The 19,235-nt window shown below is 31.4% G+C and overlaps 2 protein-coding genes across 2 annotated transcripts; one reads left to right on the top strand and one right to left on the bottom strand.

Moving 5' to 3' along the window:
* The first annotated feature begins 859 nt into the window (after positions 1 to 859).
* LOC108826194 (MADS-box protein AGL42) lies at positions 860 to 4,906 on the top strand. The gene is made up of 7 exons (XM_018599577.2): positions 860 to 1,362; positions 2,578 to 2,659; positions 2,959 to 3,020; positions 3,719 to 3,818; positions 4,079 to 4,120; positions 4,214 to 4,255; positions 4,672 to 4,906. Exons 1-7 carry the CDS (start codon positions 1,181 to 1,183, stop codon positions 4,741 to 4,743), a joined length of 582 nt encoding a protein of 193 aa, XP_018455079.2. The 5' UTR covers positions 860 to 1,180; the 3' UTR covers positions 4,744 to 4,906.
* Positions 4,907 to 14,569: 9,663 nt separating this feature from the next.
* On the bottom strand, positions 14,570 to 16,387 carry LOC108825862 (uncharacterized). The gene is made up of 3 exons (XM_018599218.2): positions 16,095 to 16,387; positions 15,952 to 16,013; positions 14,570 to 15,873 (listed from the first exon to the last, which is right to left on the bottom strand). Exons 1-3 carry the CDS (start codon positions 16,300 to 16,302, stop codon positions 14,779 to 14,781), a joined length of 1,365 nt encoding a protein of 454 aa, XP_018454720.1. The 5' UTR covers positions 16,303 to 16,387; the 3' UTR covers positions 14,570 to 14,778.
* Positions 16,388 to 19,235: the final 2,848 nt, after the last annotated feature.

Below are 19,235 nucleotides of genomic sequence, written 5' to 3'. Positions count from 1 at the left end.
ACACAAACCTTTATTTATTTATAATATTTCTCACAGTTCCTCACCCTCTCCCAAAATTTTCTGTATTAATTAGTGGAAACTTTTCAGACATTCGTCTTCTTTCTTTCCTCGTATTTTTTGCCAAAACAGGGTAAATAATACGTTTCTGTGACTATAAGGCACAGGCCATCTTTTCTAATGCTTAATATAATGTATATTTAATAGTTATATATTTCGTACGGACATTATTCTAATGTAACCTATTGAACCTGCTAGGATCGTCTTTTTCTGAAGTATATTTATCAGTAGTTGAAATACTATAACAGCTGGTACACAACTATAATTGTTATGATTTTATTATTATCTCTTTACTTCAACCATAATTTTTTTCTCAAACATATTGTTAATCTTTTTTTTTAAACACAGTGACATATTTATTGTTAATCATCATAGTTTTTTTTCTGAGTAGCTTGAGGGAGAAATACATGATATAAAGTTTCTTAACATTTCGTAATTTCCTTAAAAGGCATGAAGATATTAGACGGTGTTACATATAATATATCATAGATTTATTTGAACATTAATTTTCTGCTGACAATAATATGAATTACTCAAAAGAAAATCTGGCTGGTTGTATTTAAGAAATAGAAAACAAGAATTATCACGTTTCTTTTTGTGGCATCCATTTATCCTGCTATGTGGTGAGGAGAAGATATGGACAGAATATAGATATATTCTATACAATTTTATTATTATCAAGAATACAAATATAGAAAAAGAATAACATCATTTTATTGTGGCCCATACCAAAAGAAAATAAATAAAATATCAAGAAACATGCCCTTTCCTTCCCTCACAGACCATCCTAGGGTTCCTAAAAGTCCACACTTACCTTTTTCTCTTTCCATTTTTGTCGAATTTCAGCTCTTTCTTCTCTTCATCAGCTTTGATTCTCCTTTGAATCTAACTACAAATCTCTCACAATGATCATTCCTAAGAAATGTTTGATTTAACGTTAATTTTTCTTCACTACTAGCTTACCCAGCTCTTCTTTAGCTTCTCTGCCGACAATTAATTAAACTTTCTCTTGGGTGAGATCTCTCTATCTCTCTTCTATGACTATGTTAATCGGTCACTGGCTGGTTTAGGTTTCAATCTTTACAGATCTTGTGGCCGAACAAAAAAAGTTAAAAGAGGAAAAATGGTGAGAGGAAAGATAGAGATGAAAAAAATAGAAAACGCGACAAGTAGACAAGTGACTTTCTCAAAAAGAAGAAATGGTTTGTTGAAGAAAGCTTATGAGCTCTCCGTACTCTGCGATGCTCAAGTCTCTCTCATCGTCTTCTCTCAGAGAGGAAGGCTCTACGAATTCTCTAGCTCTGGGTATGCTTCTTTAATTTTCTTCTCAATTCTTCAATTTACTTCTATTTTACTGTTTTGTACAATTATTTTGTCAATTAGGCATGTGTCTGGTCTGAATTTTTCTGAATCATAGCAATTGACTAAAGATACTATCTTAGATTTTGTTACTTGATGAGACTAGATCCTTGTCTGAATCCTAAAGATTTCTTTCTTAATTACCTCCCCCTATTAATACAACTTCATATTTTCTATATTCAAATATTCAGTTGGTGAGGGATCTAGACAAACTCCTTTTGCCTGATCTACACTTTTCTTATAAACTATGAGTGTGTCTAGGGTTTCAAAATTTTCTTGAGAGTTTCAACATAGGAACTAGGTTTACATGGAATCAGACTATAACTTTGATGATCATTTAGTATGATCCGTACCAACTTGCACAATTTTTTATATTGATAAAAAAAACTTGCACAATTTTTTACCCATTGGTCCATTGATAATGCAAATAAGTTTACTTTTTCTTTCCCCTAGTTAGGTTTGTGTACTACCGTTTTTGGTTTTCGTTATGTCTTTATTTGGGCTCCACTTCTGTAGGCATACTAATTATGTGTTTATGTGTGATCTTTTCCATTTGATTAAGGTGTTCTTGCATACTATTTCGCAGTCTGTGCATAGAGCATGTAGTGTGGAGTAATACTTTATAATCAAGAAGAAACCAATCAAAGCTTGACCAAAAGAAAATAATCAAAACTTGTACTGTAATCAAAGATAGATCCAAGTAGATAAGGCATGTGATCGTTTGTCTATGATAGTATATTTTGCTAATTATAGGTTAGCAAATGGATAATATGGTTCTAAATTCAATGATTTTATTTTGGGAAAATTTTGCAAAAAACAGCTGGGTTTACCTAATAAAGGAGAAATTAGAAGAATAGTCATGATGCATTCATTTGGCATGGTTTTAGAAGTTACCTGTATGTAGAGTATTATTACTAACATCAAAAAGACATTGTAGTACAACTTGTAGGAGATAGGGCGTTAGGTGATCTTTACTAGCAGAAAAGCTAGATTTTCAAGTTTCGTTGCTAGAGCACGTGTTATCTTAAAATCAGATGTAGTAGATTTAGTTAAAGATTAAACACAGAACAATGAAGATACAGATACATTAGTTTACAAAAAAAAGATAAAGATACATGAATTCTAATTTCTAAAAAGATATGTCTATGTTTTGATCATCAGCATGCAGAATACTATCGAACGTTACCGCAAGTACAAAAACGATTATGAAACCAGCTACCAGGACTCAGAAATTTACATCCAGGTTTGTTACCAAAATTTTCTTCTTTTATTTTATCTAGATATTATTTTTAACTTCACTTTACGTAGATGGTATATTCTGGCTGACGTCCTAGAGTAATCCATGATTTCACGATGTTGATTCTTTTCTGACTTTTTCTTGCCTACCAAACCAAAATCTTGAAAGATATGTTAGCACTAGGTACAATGTGTAACACTTGATACTATTTGTAAACGATGATGTTCAACAGTTTGTATTCCATACTCAAAGATGTTTTTACTTCTTTTTTCGTCCTATAATTTCGCTTTGTGTGCGTAATATAGCAATTGAAGCAAGAAGCAAGCCACATGATCGCAAAGATTGAACTCCTTGAGTTTCACAAGCGGTATGATGCCTTAGCCTTTCTTCTTCTTTCTTTTTTTCACCATCTCTTAGATTTAACTTTAAATTTAAACATCAAATAAAACAGAAAGAAATCAAAGCTTGCGTTTGTGGTTAACGTTTGCATTTACATGTAAGTTTACAAAAGTATTTTATGAAAACACTACAAAATGTTTTATGTAAAAAAATTGATGTTTATCCCTTATACAATATATAAAAATCATGGAAAAGCAAATGCAACAAATTCTTTAGAAACAATCATGAAAACCTAGCCTTAATAGCGGCCATTAATGTATTTTATTTGTTAACGAAGTTGTCTTGTTAATGTATTATATTTGTTAACGAAGTTGTCTTGTTGGCGAATTTAAAAATTAAGAGCTCTTTACTAAATGCCGCAATAGTTACTATTATTGGTACAAAACCATATACATATATATATATATATATATATTATATGTTGAGTTGAATTAATATACAGTATTTAGACATAACTGATGGTAACATATTTCAAAGGGATTACTCTGGATTTTACTAGAAATCTAAATTTCTATTGGAAAAAATACTCATCATACCACGCAAGTTACAATCTGCAGTGGGGGAATATGAATCAAAGAAAAGCTATATGTGATATCATATACAAGAACTACTAAGGAGTGTTTAACAAAATTATGAAGTCGTTAACTCCCTTTTGCGTGTGTATAGGAAGCTATTGGGTCAAGAACTTTCTTCTTGTTCTCTACAAGAACTTCAAGAAATTGATTGTCAACTTCAAAGAAGTTTGGGCGAGGTTCGAGCAAGAAAGGTATATACTTCATCTATCTTAGTATGTATGACGATGTTATCTTGCAAATATATACACGTACAATTTGAGATTAATATTTTCCCATCTCAACTGTCTAGGAAGTTATTGTCTTCATTTAGATACGAACTTGAACACGGATTTTTTTTCAGTGGTTTGGCGACATATGTTAATAAATTTATTAACATCGACCCAGCAGACTTGAGTGTAATTTATTATCAGTGTTTATATCATGGAAATGAAAATAGTTGGAATTTTTGTAGGCTCAGTTGTTCAAGGAGCAGTTAGAGAAGCTAAAAGCAAAGGTACAATACAATTTACTATGTTAATAATGTGTATATATAGTTTTGTCTATTAGCATTATATATTAATGGTGAGATCATGTGGCTTCGTTTCAGGAAAAACAACTGTTAGAAGAGAATGTCCAGTTACATCAAAAGGTAATTCATCTCCTTTCCCTCTAGACATAGTGTTGGATACTGATTATACAATCATACAATCTAACTTAAAATTACATATATTATGAATTAAAATGCTGAAAATATTATCTAAATACCTCTAGTATTTGGGAGAAAAATTAGTTTCAAGTTGTTTTTGTGAAATTTTTATTTTATTTCTAATTGATTATTTTTCTTAAGCTTATCATGCGATGGAGTATTTTTTTTTGTTTTAAAGGATTTCAAGGAAAAGTGAGTTTTTTTCACTTAGTTTTGCTTACAATTTGTTCAAATGTAGAAATTGATATATATTGTTTTGGATACCAAAATCAATAATTTCATCATCTTTTTCCTTGAGACAAATGCATATCATACGATTTTTGTGTAGTTGATGAAATTGCAATCTATGTTATGAACAGAATGTTATAGATTCATGGAGAGGGTCGATTGATCAACAAAAGAAATTCAGAGTTATAGACCTGAATTTGTAAGTAGCCAGAAAATACCGCCAACAACATCATATTGTATGTTTATTCAATCATGCAAACCTTAAAGTTCTTCGTAAATCATGTGGAATGATTTGTAATATTATCTTATGATTGTAGTTCTTACACAGTTAATAAGAGAATAATACCTATAATCGATTTTTTCTTACTTTAAAATATAGTTAATTTAACCATGCCTTACTGTTTTTTATTAGGGTGCATTAATGGAGTTAGATTTATCTTTGAAATAAAATGATTTATCAAATTTTAAAAAAGATTTTTTTCAAAAAAAATCAAAATTTTAAAAAGCGTTGTCTGATTTTTTTTATAAATCTTAAGTTTTTGTATAAAGTTTAAAATCTTATTGATTTCATGTTATTCTCAAAGTTGTGTTTGATATAAAAATTACAAAACAAATATTTCCCAATAACCAAAATTTAGTCTATAATAAATAAAAGAAATAATATATGTAATTTTAAGTTAGATTGTATGATTTTATCCACCTCAACTAAAAAAACTGTTCTAAAATAGGGCTATTTGATTATGCTAACTGAATTTTCCTAAGATCGTCTGCATTAGATGTATTTAAAAAAACTTTAGACGTGAGTTTTTTTTTACATTTTGAGAAATTTTTATTAATATATATTATTATATAATTAAAAATATTCTAACTTTCTATCGTAATTTGCTACGTCAACTTTCGATTTTTCAATGCGGAGTTCACATGCAAATCGAAAAAAAAGTATTATAAAAATCAACAGCAAAGACTTCTGTCTCGTCCCGTTCCTTCCGCATGAATCCGGATCGTAACTGTTTAGCGGGTTTCATGTCATGTGACGGTCTGCAATAGATTCATTCACTATTATTATTATTTTTTTTAAGTCAAACGAAAAATTAAAATAATCAAAAAAAAAATGCATAGGGAATCGAGAACAGGTTTACTACCTTAACAACCTACTGTTATTAAGTTCGGCCTTATCAATGGGCTCCATCTAAACAGGCCCAATCGATGTGTGTTTAAGTTCTGCCTGTTTCACAAAGCCGAGGTTTTAATGTGGGAGAAACCGCAATTAAAAACCTACTCGAAAGATTCTACACCTCCCTTCAAATTGTCTAACGTTTGTTCAGACTTCAGATTTTAACATCTGGCGCTAGGTGATTTTCTGCCATATGTCAAATCTTCATATAATGTGCATACCATACACGCTTGAATCACAGTCTTTATTCTAACCTTCAATTTTGACGCTACAAATCTGGAAAATAAATATCAAAATGTAAGGATTTTTTTCGTCAGACGTAAGGATAATCCCAAAGTATACTAAGCTACGTAACTTATTTAATGTATATCTCGATCGAGTATTATCATAGCTTTACCAACAGAACATTTAATCCCTACAAACTGGGCAATCAATTAATATTATGAACATCATTTAATAGATTTTTGGTCAACCCTATCAACATCTTGATTTTATTATAATGGTAGCAAAGGTAGATCATATAGTGTCCTCAGTCCTCACCATGTGAATTGCTCTTATCTTATACCTTTGCTGCTTATTTTGAATTTTCCACCCAACGGTCGATAGTTTAGCTGGACAATCGACACACAAGCTATGACAAGTATAATATGCTCATATGTAAATAAAGCGACATTTAATGTACGCACGTAAACCTTTTGTGACGATAGCTTATTTATACATACATGTAAATATAATTCAGAAGATTAGAGCTGAGATATCCCTTTTTGGTTAATTATGATAAATAATTAGTCTGAAGTAGTAAGTTACATATCTATACTATTAAAGCAGGATCTTATTGAATTTTTTACTAAAAATACCCTTTCATTTACTAACATTGCATATTTCATTAAGGGCAATCAAGTAATATTAATAACACATGTATATTGGGTCATTTTTTTTAAATCCAGCCCATTGCCCACATCATCTCTTTTGGGCCATTTGGGCCGATTAACAAATCAGATTCAGTTTTTTTTTCTTCAAATTCAAATAATTTATTTTCAATCATTTTTAATATTTTGTGTTGTGAAAAAAAAATAATCACATAATTATTATGTTTTTTCTTTTTAATATAATTTAAGCATTCATAAAAAAATTTGAATTTTTTCGTTGAAAAGTATAAATATTTATTAAAAGTATATAACTTTTTATTTAAAAAATTAGCCACATAATGAAATTAATTTTATCAGAGTTATACCAACTTAATTTATTAAAAATAAATTTCAATTTTCTAAACATAAATACTCATTAGACCTGGACGTTCGGATACTCATTCGGGTATGGATCTGTTTTTCGGGTATCGGGTTTTTAGAGTTTTGAAATTAAATCCCATTCGGGTATTATAAAATTTCGGGTCGGGTTCGAGTTGGGTATTTCTGGATCCGGGGGGATTCGGTTTCATGCATAAGAACCTGAAAAATAACCAAATAACCAAAGTATCTAAAACGGGTTCGGTTATTTGTACTCAAAGTAACCAAAGTATCCGATTTGATTCAAATTTTTGTATCCAAATTACTCAAAAGTAACCGAAAGTAACCAAAATATTCATTCTATATAGTTTTTTGGGTAAACTTTTATCCAAATTATCATATTTTATCCAAAAATACCCAAAAGTACCGAAAATAACTACTATAGTTAACTTATAATATTAATTTAAAATATTAACATAAATATAATTAATAACATATATTTTTAGATATATATTCACACTTTGGATATCTTCGGGTACTCATTCAGTTCTCGGTTCGGGTCAGGTTCGGGACCGGTTCTCTGGATATAGCAATTTAGAACTCATTCGGATATTTACCCCGGGTCTGATCGGTTCGGGACCCTGATTTTCGGGTCGGTTTCGGGTTGATTCTTCGGATCCGGATATTGTGCTCAGCATATACTCATTTAAAGTGAAACACGATAAAGAAAAATAAAAAGTTTAAGTCTTTTATAAAAAAACAAATATATGAAAATATGACATTTACTAAATATTTTTCAATTTAAAGAAAAAAGAAATAAACCCGCGCTTTGAAAGCGCGGATCAAAATCTAGTCTATATTATTAAAGTACAAGCACATTTAGATTTTTACTCTGTTTACCCCTATTAAAGAGGCTTTCTTTTGTATTCATTAATGACATTTTAGACATTTTGCATTGGTTTCCTTTTTAATTGTTTTTGGTTTGTCATTAACCACCGGTTTCCTAATTCAATTTTGGTATGTGATTATTCCGTGTTTGATACTGCATCATTTTAATATTTTTCTAACCGGACATGTTTGAAACTGCATCGTTTTTTCTCAAACTATTTAATGGTTTGGTTTTAAACCGCTTTTTCCTAAATATAATCCCAAATATCTAACAAAAATTATTTATAAAAAATAAAAATTGTTTATTGGTTCAACCAGTGGTTCAACCGGTAACTGGATTTCGATTTTAGTAGTTTTTATTAGATTTTTAAATTTTTTTTTTCTCAAACCTGAACTGATTTTATCTTTGATCAACCGGTAATCCGTTCAACCGCAGGTCTCAATCGAATTTCAAAACACCGATCAAAACTATAAAACTGCTATATTGATTTATATTTAAAATATCTAATTCAAAATTAAAAACCTAAAAATACATGTATAATATAGTTTTACCGAACATAAATCTGGATATAAAATACATATGTGAGACGGATTATATAAATACATATACAAGACGGATTATATAAATGTGATTATATAAAATTTTCACCAAACATAAACCCGCGCTTTGAAAACGCGGATCAAAATCTAGTCTATCTTATTAAATCAGAAACCTTGGGTTGGACCCAAATTTTTTTTTGTAAGTTTTAAATTAAATTTACCATTCAACTATATAGTTAATTCTACCGATCTCTTTTAATATTATCTCCCTTATTAATACATTTAGACCTCATCCCCGTTACATTCCTAAATTACTAGATCCTATTAAATTACCTACCGATTTCATTCAATAACAAAGACACCTAAAATAATTAATTTCGCTACGCGCCGGGTTCGTATGTTATACTTTTACATAAATTTATAAATTATTATATGGTTTTAAAAATAAAATATATTAAATATGAAAATTAAAATATATTAAAATGATATTTTCTGATATTTTTTATAGTGGTTAGTGACTGTAGTGCATTACTTTGTTTGAAATTGTTTAGTTCAAAGTGTAATAGCATAAGTGGTCGTTACTAATCGATTAAATAAAAATAGAATAAAAAACCGATAGTCATAACAAAATTAATTTAGTTGGAATTTAAACATAACACATAGTTGATGTTTTATATAGAGAACATACTTATATTATTAATTATTAAAATAACTATATATGAACTATAAAACTTTTACTAATATATTTAGTTCAAATAATAGAAAGATGGAATACATTTCAAATTTTATAAATTTTATAAAAAATAAGGGTGAAGTGTCAATTTTTGGTAAAATAATTGGTGAGTATCTAATATATATTTTTAAAATTACCATGTTGACTTTTAAAATATAGAGATGCGAGTTATGTGTGTTACTTTAGTTTTAAGGTCTCTTCAAAAGATGTATCTTCAAATAATAAACATAAAATTATCTTCTATATTAGTTTTGTTATAATGGAAGATTTTGTGTGTGTTCATAACGAAATTCTTGTTTGTCCACCCTTATTTAGAAATATCAACAAATCTTAATATGAATCTAAATATGTTTTTTATCTAAAAACTATAAATGGTTCCTAAACTCATCTATTTAATGGACAATTTCTATTTTAACCGGAATGGAACAATTTCACCAAATTTTTCTAGTAAAAAGTCAATTTGTTAATTAGTAAATGAGATGTTAGCATCTATAACGATCATGAGAAAGACAATTTCTAACTATCTGTGATATTCGGGCTTGCTGACTTGTTGCATGTAGTATTGGTTTTGACAATAAATGGTTAGTGTGGTGCAAAGGATTAATGGTGATTGTGGTGTGTGGTTTACATCAATTTTAAATAATTTTAGCAACCAGGCAACGTTTTTAAATTTCTTTCAGATTGGAAGTAATGATTCTTTCTTTTAGTTAAATTTTAAAATATATTAGTCATGTTTCACGGTTTTTAAAATGTAAACACGGATAGCATGCATCATGAAAGTTATTGGTTTCCTTACACATTGTAACATGAAAATATACCATAGAGTTTATGTGTCAATACCAATAGACCAAATGTTAGTCTTTTGGACTTGAATCGCCATCGATTACTAAACATTTTTAGAGTGTGATTAGTGGAATTTCTAGATTGATTATATGAAAGTTACGTCGATTGCGTTAAAGAAGGAAAATTGTAGAGGCTCCATTCTCCATCGTCAGCATCAAATACAAAGAAACCCTATAAACCAGTGTTTTGACACCCGATTCGGACATTGAACTGGACGATTTATTGGGTTTTTGGATCTTTGGTTCAACCGTGGATGAACCACGGTTTAGTAAATGAATTAGTTTTATTATATAATAATATATTAGCTATGAAAATAAATATATAAAATCTAAAGTTAATATTTTAAATGTTTTCAAACATAAAGTAATAGTTTGGATATGTATTTATTTTATGTTTAATTTTTCGAAAATACTCAACTTCAGTTTCCATTTTTGTATTTTTTATTTGACATACAAAATATTAAGAAATAGTTTAAAGTATTTAAAAAAATATGTAACATAAGAGTTTATGAAATTAAAGAAAATCAAGACATAAAATTCATAATAAATTAAATTTCTTATCCAAAATTAAAACATCATTGTAATAAATTGTCAATAACAAAAATAAACTAATATCTAATCACAATTAAGACTAAAACACATTAAATAAAGTTGAGAAAATTTTTAATTATTAAAAGGAGAATGCCACATGGCATTTTTTCCCCCAAGAAGATAAAAAACTCAACTTTATTAGTATATAGATATCATTTTAGAATTTTTTTTTTAGAAACTTACCTTTGTGTTCACACTATCCAAACAATTGATAAATAAACAAATTTCGCACTAGATGTCATGAGATCCCATGCCATTTCAAAAATACGTACTTATTGTTTTCTTAAGATAATTTAAAAGATTAAGTTACTTATTTTTGTAACGTTTTGTGTCACGCATATAATAAAAATAAAATAAAACTAATATTAATAAGCATTTCAATATTTAATAAAAACAATGAAATTAAATTTTAAATATAGAAATAACATCAAATTAGATTTCATATTGATCATCCATCAGTTCAATCGGTAATCTCGAGGTTTAGTATTTATTGTGAGTTTAATCGGATTTTAAATAATAGATATTTTTTTTAAACTCAAACTGGAATACATATCGGATTAGCGGGTTTACCGTCTCAATTGAAGGTCTAAGTCGGATTTAAAAATGGTGATTTAATGAAATGTTTTAAATAGACAAATTCTTATAAATTAAAAAATATTTGTAATATTATTAATATAATTTTGAATCATAAATATTCCGCGCTTCCGAAGCGCGGGTCATGATCTAGTGTCAATTAAAGATGCTAAAAGAAAAATTTGTTGATAATATGGGTTTATAACTGTCATACGAGTTCTGCAATAATGATTTAAATTCCACAATGAAGTTTGTATGTCTAAATGAAAGTAGATTTATAACATTAGCAAAAATGATTTAATTGTTGGCTTTGTTTGATTCTATGGTTGTACTTTATATTCTATTCCACTTAAAACGTGCATAAATAAAATATTTTTCTCTCTCTAGAAGAAAAATCTCCGATCTCTTTTTAGAAAAAGAAAGTTCCGACGCGACTTCCGTCACCGGCCGACGGGACGGGCTACCTTAGCCACCGTCGGCCAGGTCTTCCGTTTGCTTTCTCAAACTTTCTCTTTAGCTTAGTAATAATATCGGTCGTTTTTCCGACTTTTTGATTCCGGCGGCGCGCTTCAACTATGGTGATCATCCGGTTTTCTCTGGCGTCGTCACTTTCTCTTTGGTGTTGACGGCCGGTTCTCGGTGGCCTGGCGTCTTCGAAGAATCGTATCCAAGAAGAGCTATCGAGTTCAATCGATGATGCTCTTCGTTGGAAGTAATGGTGGTGATGAAGTTGGATGCGTGATTGATGCATGCCAAACGAGTGGTCTGGTGAAGCATCGTTTCTTTAGCGGCGGTCTTTAGGCGGAATTAGCGAGCTGAGGAAATCCTAACCTCCGATACTGTTATTGGAAGTGGGTTGTCGTCAGCACTGATGACGGAGAAGAATCTCCGATTTAGATCTAGTGGGAAGATGGGAATCGGCGATCGGAAGTCTTCACCGGTTTTTCTGGTTTCGATGTGAAGATGGAATGACGCGTGTGCTGTGGAGAGGTGGAGGCGGACACGTGGGCAGTTCTCTGCATCGATTTCGGATGCGTGGAAAGCATGGTGCCGCTTTTTTTCGGGTGAATTTTTTAGGCTTAAAATATTTAAATGGTTTTTGAATGGGCTTGTACTTTATTTTTGGTTTGCGTTGTGTTTGTTTCGGTTATGGGATTATTCCAGTTGGGTCTGACCCGCATAATAAAATATATAGATGGCAAAAAAAAACTTTATACTCTGTTCCACTTTCTCTTAACGAATTTCAGATGATAAAGAAAAAACATTAGCTTTTTCAAAAACAAAAAGAAAAAACATTAGCGAAAATTAAATATATATATCAAACTATTCAAACAATGCATTATACATTGCATGAGACTGCCACTGGTGTCTTCATTGCGACAGATGTAGCTTCAGTCTTAACGTAAAAGGTCTCGGGTCCATGCAAACTACATCTTTCGTATCGTCTTTTTACAACTTTGCAAGGTTCTCTTCTCCTTTCCACTTTTCTTTTATCTCTTTCCCCTTTAAAAATAAACATTTTTTTTACTTAAAAAAAATATTGCTTCTTCTTCTATTTTTTTTTTTTGAAAATATCTTTCTTTCTTTCTTTACCTAATTATTTTGGACAATCGTTAGAATTATTTAAGGTGTCTGAGATGCACGAACTCTCATGGCAAGATAACAAAGATACATGAGATTCCTCTTGAAATATTCGTACGTTTTTGTACTCATCGTCAACGTCATAATCGTCGAAGGCTTTTTGAAAAGTTGTTGCTTCATGGGTGTATGTTAAATTTTTTATTATTAATTTGGATGCTTTCGAATTTACCATATAGTGTCAATAGATTTAACAAATTAAGACACATTATCAGGTCGAACAAAAGATAAGATAACTAAAAAAAGATAATTCGACTCAAATATATATATCCAGACTGGCCCTTTTTCTAAATTAACTTTTCGTCAAGATGGGTATACTGTATAATTATACTGTCATATACTATTTAATTACAAAAATGGAGAATCCTGTCACATCACCATATAACTATATGTCATATTTCTTATGGGGGAATATTTCGTTCAGCAGAAAGTGTGACTGTGAGCTTTGTCACATCGTCAGAGTCAGAGAGTTGCTTAAAAGCCTTTAACTGTTGTTTGCTAATTTGCTCCAATCCCGTAACTGTGTACATTGTCTCTGAATAATCCTTTTAGCTTTTTGTTTGCCTGTTTCATTTATATTTTGGTGTATATTTATGTGAACATAATAAAGATCTTTGGTTTCACTAAAAATGGACCAGAATATATATTTCTCTTGTTTGGTCTTATGGCACAAAACATATAACTATATGCAGTACATGTAGTTATGAGGAGTGCGAGACGAAAATATACATAGTTCTAACTTCTATCTACATCACATTTGTGATGAGAAAATTTCACGTGTCAAGTATGAGATTCAGACGAACAAGCTAAATATACAAAACATGCTGAAACTTCTAGCTTATATGAACACGTTTGATTATGTTCACGATCTGTCAAGATGTAAATTATATGAAATAAACCAATTGATTCAGCTAAACACAAGTTATGTAATGTTATAATTTAAATTCTTGTAAAATTATAATCAGAACTTTTTGTTGGAACTCGTTTTTTGACAAAGTGGTGTGGACCATTTTCCGATGAGTTTTTCGACGGAGACGTCTGTCGGAAAGACCGGAACTTGGGCACGATGTAATTGTCACCGTGAACACTATGAGTAAGTGTATTTGTTGGTCAAAGTCGGAGTTGTGTTGAATGAGAAATAGAGGTCCAAAGTGAGTGTTATGCAAAGCTTATAAAGCTTTAAATTTAGCTAAGTATAAAATATTTAGGAAATGGATCACTTTGGATATTTGGGTTTAGATTTAAAATTGATTTTCTTGAGTCTGAGAGTATACACAAAACTAGTTTCGCCAGACTTCTGATAGAGTGACGCAAATTCAGAAGATTGTTTGCAGTTGTATCCTGGGACTCATTACGTTATCGAACTGTCGTACTACGAGACATATTTTGAGTTAAGGAAAGAGATAATATCTCGTCCCTGCAGTTGAATCATCCTCCTTTTCTTAAATCTTTAGTATAATCTTATCAATTTTTATTTACAATATTCAGTTCTCCGTGGTTTATAAAATACGGTTCTATCACTTTCCAAACAAGACGTAATGCTGATGTTGCATAAACAAAATTCAAACAACAAATAGTTCTATGCCATTTTTCTTGTCACAAGAGTCAAGACCCTAATAAATAGGACTATAAGCTGCTTTAGGATAGGTCTATGGTAGTTTTAAACGAATACGACTATCCGAGTCTAGCTCGATATTAATTCTTATATTTTCCATAGACTTCTTGATTGTTATCTCTGTGTCATCATAACTTATACTAATTTTTAAAAAATTTCAAGGTTCAAAAACATAAAATCAAAAATATTCAAAACACTCACAAATACTACTATTCTTTAGTCGTCTACCATACCATATGCAAGATGTTGGAATACACGGGGGACAAAACACATCTGAAATTGACAGATCTATCCAACAAGCACCATACCGCTCCTCAATTTTAGAAAATATTATTTTATTTTAGGTTATTAACGGCAACAAAGTTATTTGAAAATCAATATAAATCAAAATCTATACAAATAAAAGCCAATCGATAATTTACCCACGTGGACACCTCAATCTCCTTTCGCGAAACAAAGAGGACGAGTCGTGGTGGGTCCCCACCTTTGAATGGCATCTCGTCACGTGAACTCCCCACGTGCCACTTACATCATCGTTTCTCTTAAACGGCGCCGGTTTGCTCCACGTGTCGTAGTAGTACGCCGTCGTTTCGGCCACGAGGGCTTCGAAGATTCCTCTCTCGAGCTCCGTCACGATTCCTTCGCCTTCAGACGCCACCAGCTCCGACTGTGTCGCCGTCGCCGGGAATTCTCCGGCCACCATTTCATCAACATCTTTGAGAACCAATGTGCGTTTTGTGATCGGTGCAATCTGCGTTTGCGATTGGCTCCGAAAAGTAGTGAACTCTGTTGTTGATGCTCTGTTTCTTGATGATCGCGTTTCTCTGAGATTCGATGAATCTTTTCTGTTCCTCGTTTCTGGTGACCGGACAAACAGCTCCTCCTTCATTGTCTGTGGCGGCTTCACTAATCTCGACTTAAAGTTCTCAGCTTTCTTACGTTTCGTTGCAGAGTTGCTCTGTTTTTTGTCTTGCTCTGTTCCTTGTGGCTCTGTTTTCACTGTTTGTAACCTGGGCTCGTCTCGAACCTTGGGAGCTTTCTTGGGCTCATGAGCCTCTCGTGCTTGTTGTTCTCTGTTTGTAATATCAGTCCCCATCCTTCTTCTCCTGCTCACGTTCTCCTTAATCTGCATCACTATCTTCCTGGCGTAGTCTCTAGGACTCCGGTTCTCTCTATCCTCCACGTGTATCTTCATCTCCCTGAGATGAAGCGAAGAACGTTGGTGTTGGTGAGAGATGACGTCGACGGATCTTCTTCCGAGTGAAATCCTCGGTGTCTCGGGAAGAGAGCGTGTTCCTCCGTCGACGGAGTTTCGTTGGAGAGAGTAGTGTCTGTGTTTGTTGGTGTGCGAAGAAGAAGAAGAAGATGGTGTGGGAGATGAGATGTAGTTGTCTGGAACAAGATCAAGACCCATGAGCCTAGCGACCAAAGTTGGTGTCTTTACACTCGGAGAGTAAGATTCAGTGGCTGCAAGAGACGATGATGATGGTTTGGTCTTGATTTTAATACCCATCTGCAGTTTATGTGTAAAGGAAGAGACTTTTAAGGAACTCAAGAAGATAACAATTTTTTTTTAATAATAGTCACTTACAGATATATTGAGGTTTCCATCTTTTCTGGTAGGTGAAGATGGAGTCTCTTCAACATCTACACCTTGAGTTTGATTTTAAAGAAAGAGTCTAAGTAATGTATGTAGAGATTTTAGAAGTTAAAAGTGGAGAAAAGATGGTGTACCTTTGGGGAGATGGAGATGGTGATGGTTGATAGGGAAATGTAAATGTTGCAAGTCGAAAATGTTAATGACGGCACTCATGCATCCCGCCGCCGTCGTTGCAGTGTTTCCGGCGGGGGAGGAAGGCGGTGGAGTTGCTTTGATGTCTTTCTTTGACTTGCTTGTGGATTTCTTCTTCCCTCCTCCGAGCCAAGACCAGTCTCTTCCCATTGTTTCCGGTTTAAGAGGGTTTGGCTTTGTTGTTTGTTTGTTTGTTGGTATGGTTTGTGACTTGAGGAAGAAGGAGCACTATGGAGTGGGGGAAATGTTATTTTTATATATATATGAGATTAATAAGATTAAAATATTACAGAGCTGAGAGAAAGTGGATCCATGAAACTGTATAAATAAATATTATCTCTCTGTTCGTATACATTTTGATAGGGTGCGTTCTTCTTTTCCCCTTCGTAGGCTTTTTTAATTAGAACAAGTTTGTCAAATGTAAAATCAATTAAAATTTTGAAAAAGATGAAGAAATGGCTCTTTGTAATTAAAACAAGGATAACGTTTTTGGTTAGGAAAGGGCAAGTAAGAGGGGCCCTGCTGGTTTTGGCTTCTCTAGAATATATATACCTCTGGTATGATGTCGACATCGCACAATGTAATACATGGGGGATAAGCAGAAGCTTGTAAATGTCCTTGTTAATGTAAATGTCCTTGTTCTTTTTTTTTCTATAAATATATCATGGGGGATAAGCAGAAGCTTGCCTGAATAGTGAATGCAACCTAGAATGGTTTTTGGAATACAAGATAGGGTTTAATGTGGTAGTATACTTATTCTATAGAGAAAACTTTGTCCCCCGAATATTCAAGAAGAGATTAGTGTTATTATAATTATCTGGTTCTGGAGGGAGATGCTTTAAGCACACTTTTGTATAGCTTAATTTGAAAGAGAATCTAAACCTTATGTTTGTTTTCTGTTGACACGACAATGACAACGATTTGTATGTTGCATCAGTGTCGAAGTTTGAAAAAAAAAAATCAGTGTTGAGAAACAAACAAAATTTGTTATTATTATAGGAAAATCAAAAGATAATAATATATCACTCGTTGTTATCGCTCTCACTATCACATGTTAGTATGATGTTACTATCCTAATGAAACAAACAAGACCCCAGAAAAGAACAAAACAAACAAGACCCTCATTTACAACAACTTGCATATTTTGGAGCTTATGTTTTCTAATGTGTACCGTGTTTTTACATCCATTTGATAAAAGTATTCTTTCATAAGATAGAGTTTAATACCTATAAATATAACGGTATCATGGAGAATATTCGAATAATATACGAATTAGTCATACTATACTGTATACACTCTGTGTATGACACATAATAACACTACTTGTATATCTAAACAAGTAGTAATTTAGAAAATAACTACTGAAAATCTCAGATTACAGTATGATTCGTACACATGCTCCGTGGCGGTGTTACCGAACAACGAGGGGATCTTCAACCGTGATGACCCTTGTGTTTCAAACCATGACGTCTTGATCCTCCTTTCAAATTTTATCCTAAACTTTTATTTGACTTCCTTTCTCACACTTTATGTCTTTAATACTATCCAGCAACTATTAGTATTAACCAAGTACGATCTGATATTCCTTAGATTGTATATACATAAAGAATTTCAGCTAGCAGTGAAAGTTGAATAATGTTTAACCTATATTAGGTAAAGACCTGCGCTTTGCGCAGGGTGAGAATACAAAAAATAAATAATTTGTATTTGTATTTTCTATCATTATTTAAATTTTACATGTGGTTTTTAAGCCTTTTTAATTGTAAGTTTGTATTATTTAAGTTGTAAATTAGTTATATACAACAATTATTGGGATGTACATAAGATAAAAATGATGATGTTGTATATGGAAATTTGTATAAATATTATCTTGAAAAATGTTGAACTTTTTGTTTGGACATTCCTAAATATAAAAAGAACACATACTTGTGTGTCCATTAAAATCATCTCGATTGTCTTTCCCCGGCCATGAAATATTGTTTTCAGAATCAATCTTAACCCTTATGTTCCAGGTTTCAAATCACACCAATCATGTTGAGGGCTGCCATGACGAATTTGACGTATTAGCTAACGATTTATCGTGTGTCGAGAGTATATTAAAAAGGACTGATGGTGAGATTTGTTTAAATAGTAGTCCTAAGAAGTTTTAAATTAATAGAAATTATAATCAAATCTATTAATTTCGGATCCTATTTTTTATCTACTATTAAAAATTTGTTATTAGATTTTGGACACATTAAAATTTTTCATTAACATTATAAGTACTGTTACAAAAAAAGACATTATAAGTACATATAACCGAATTACTTAATTTAAACCAAGGTCACATTAAACCATCATTCGGTTATTTACATATAAAAGAATAATACAAAACACTATTTTAATATATACTGTATACATTGACTATTTTAAACCATCATTTTAATAAATCATAGCTGCAAAATTAGATGAACCAAATCCAATTATAAAAACACTCAAGTCAAACAAATTCATAAATAACTGAAATATTACTCTTCTAAAACCGAAAACAAAATCCACAATCAAAATGGAAGCAAACCAAAACCAAAAAGTATAATTTGAACGTAAACCAAAATTTATAAAATACCATCAAGTAGTAGTAAAACTTTAGTTTAAAAATATAATTTATAAATATAAATAATTCCGTGCGAACGCGCAAATCAGAATCTAATATATAATACTCTCTCCGTTTTATTTTAATTGTCGTTCTATGTTTATACACACAGATTAATAAAACATATGATTTTGTATATTTCCAAGATAAAACCACAATTACCTACCAATATAACCACATTTCAACTAATAGAAAAATAATATATAAAATCTTTTTAATAAATTTTGCATTGAAACTCTAAAACGATACTTATTTTGAAACGAAATTTTTTTCCTACAACGACAGTTAAATCGAAACAGAGGGAGTAAATAAGAAGATTAATGAGGTGAGCGTAAGATCTGAAGAGAATATTGTGTTCCCCCAATTAAGCCATTAAATTTGATAACGGTAGCACATTAAACTTCTAACCTGATTCTCACTTATACGTCTTACCAAATTCGACCAAAAAATT

The sequence above is a fragment of the Raphanus sativus genome, chromosome 9, assembly GCF_000801105.2.
Source record: "Raphanus sativus cultivar WK10039 chromosome 9, ASM80110v3, whole genome shotgun sequence".
NCBI lineage: Eukaryota > Viridiplantae > Streptophyta > Magnoliopsida > Brassicales > Brassicaceae > Raphanus > Raphanus sativus.
This window is presented reverse-complemented; position numbering and strand designations above follow the sequence as displayed.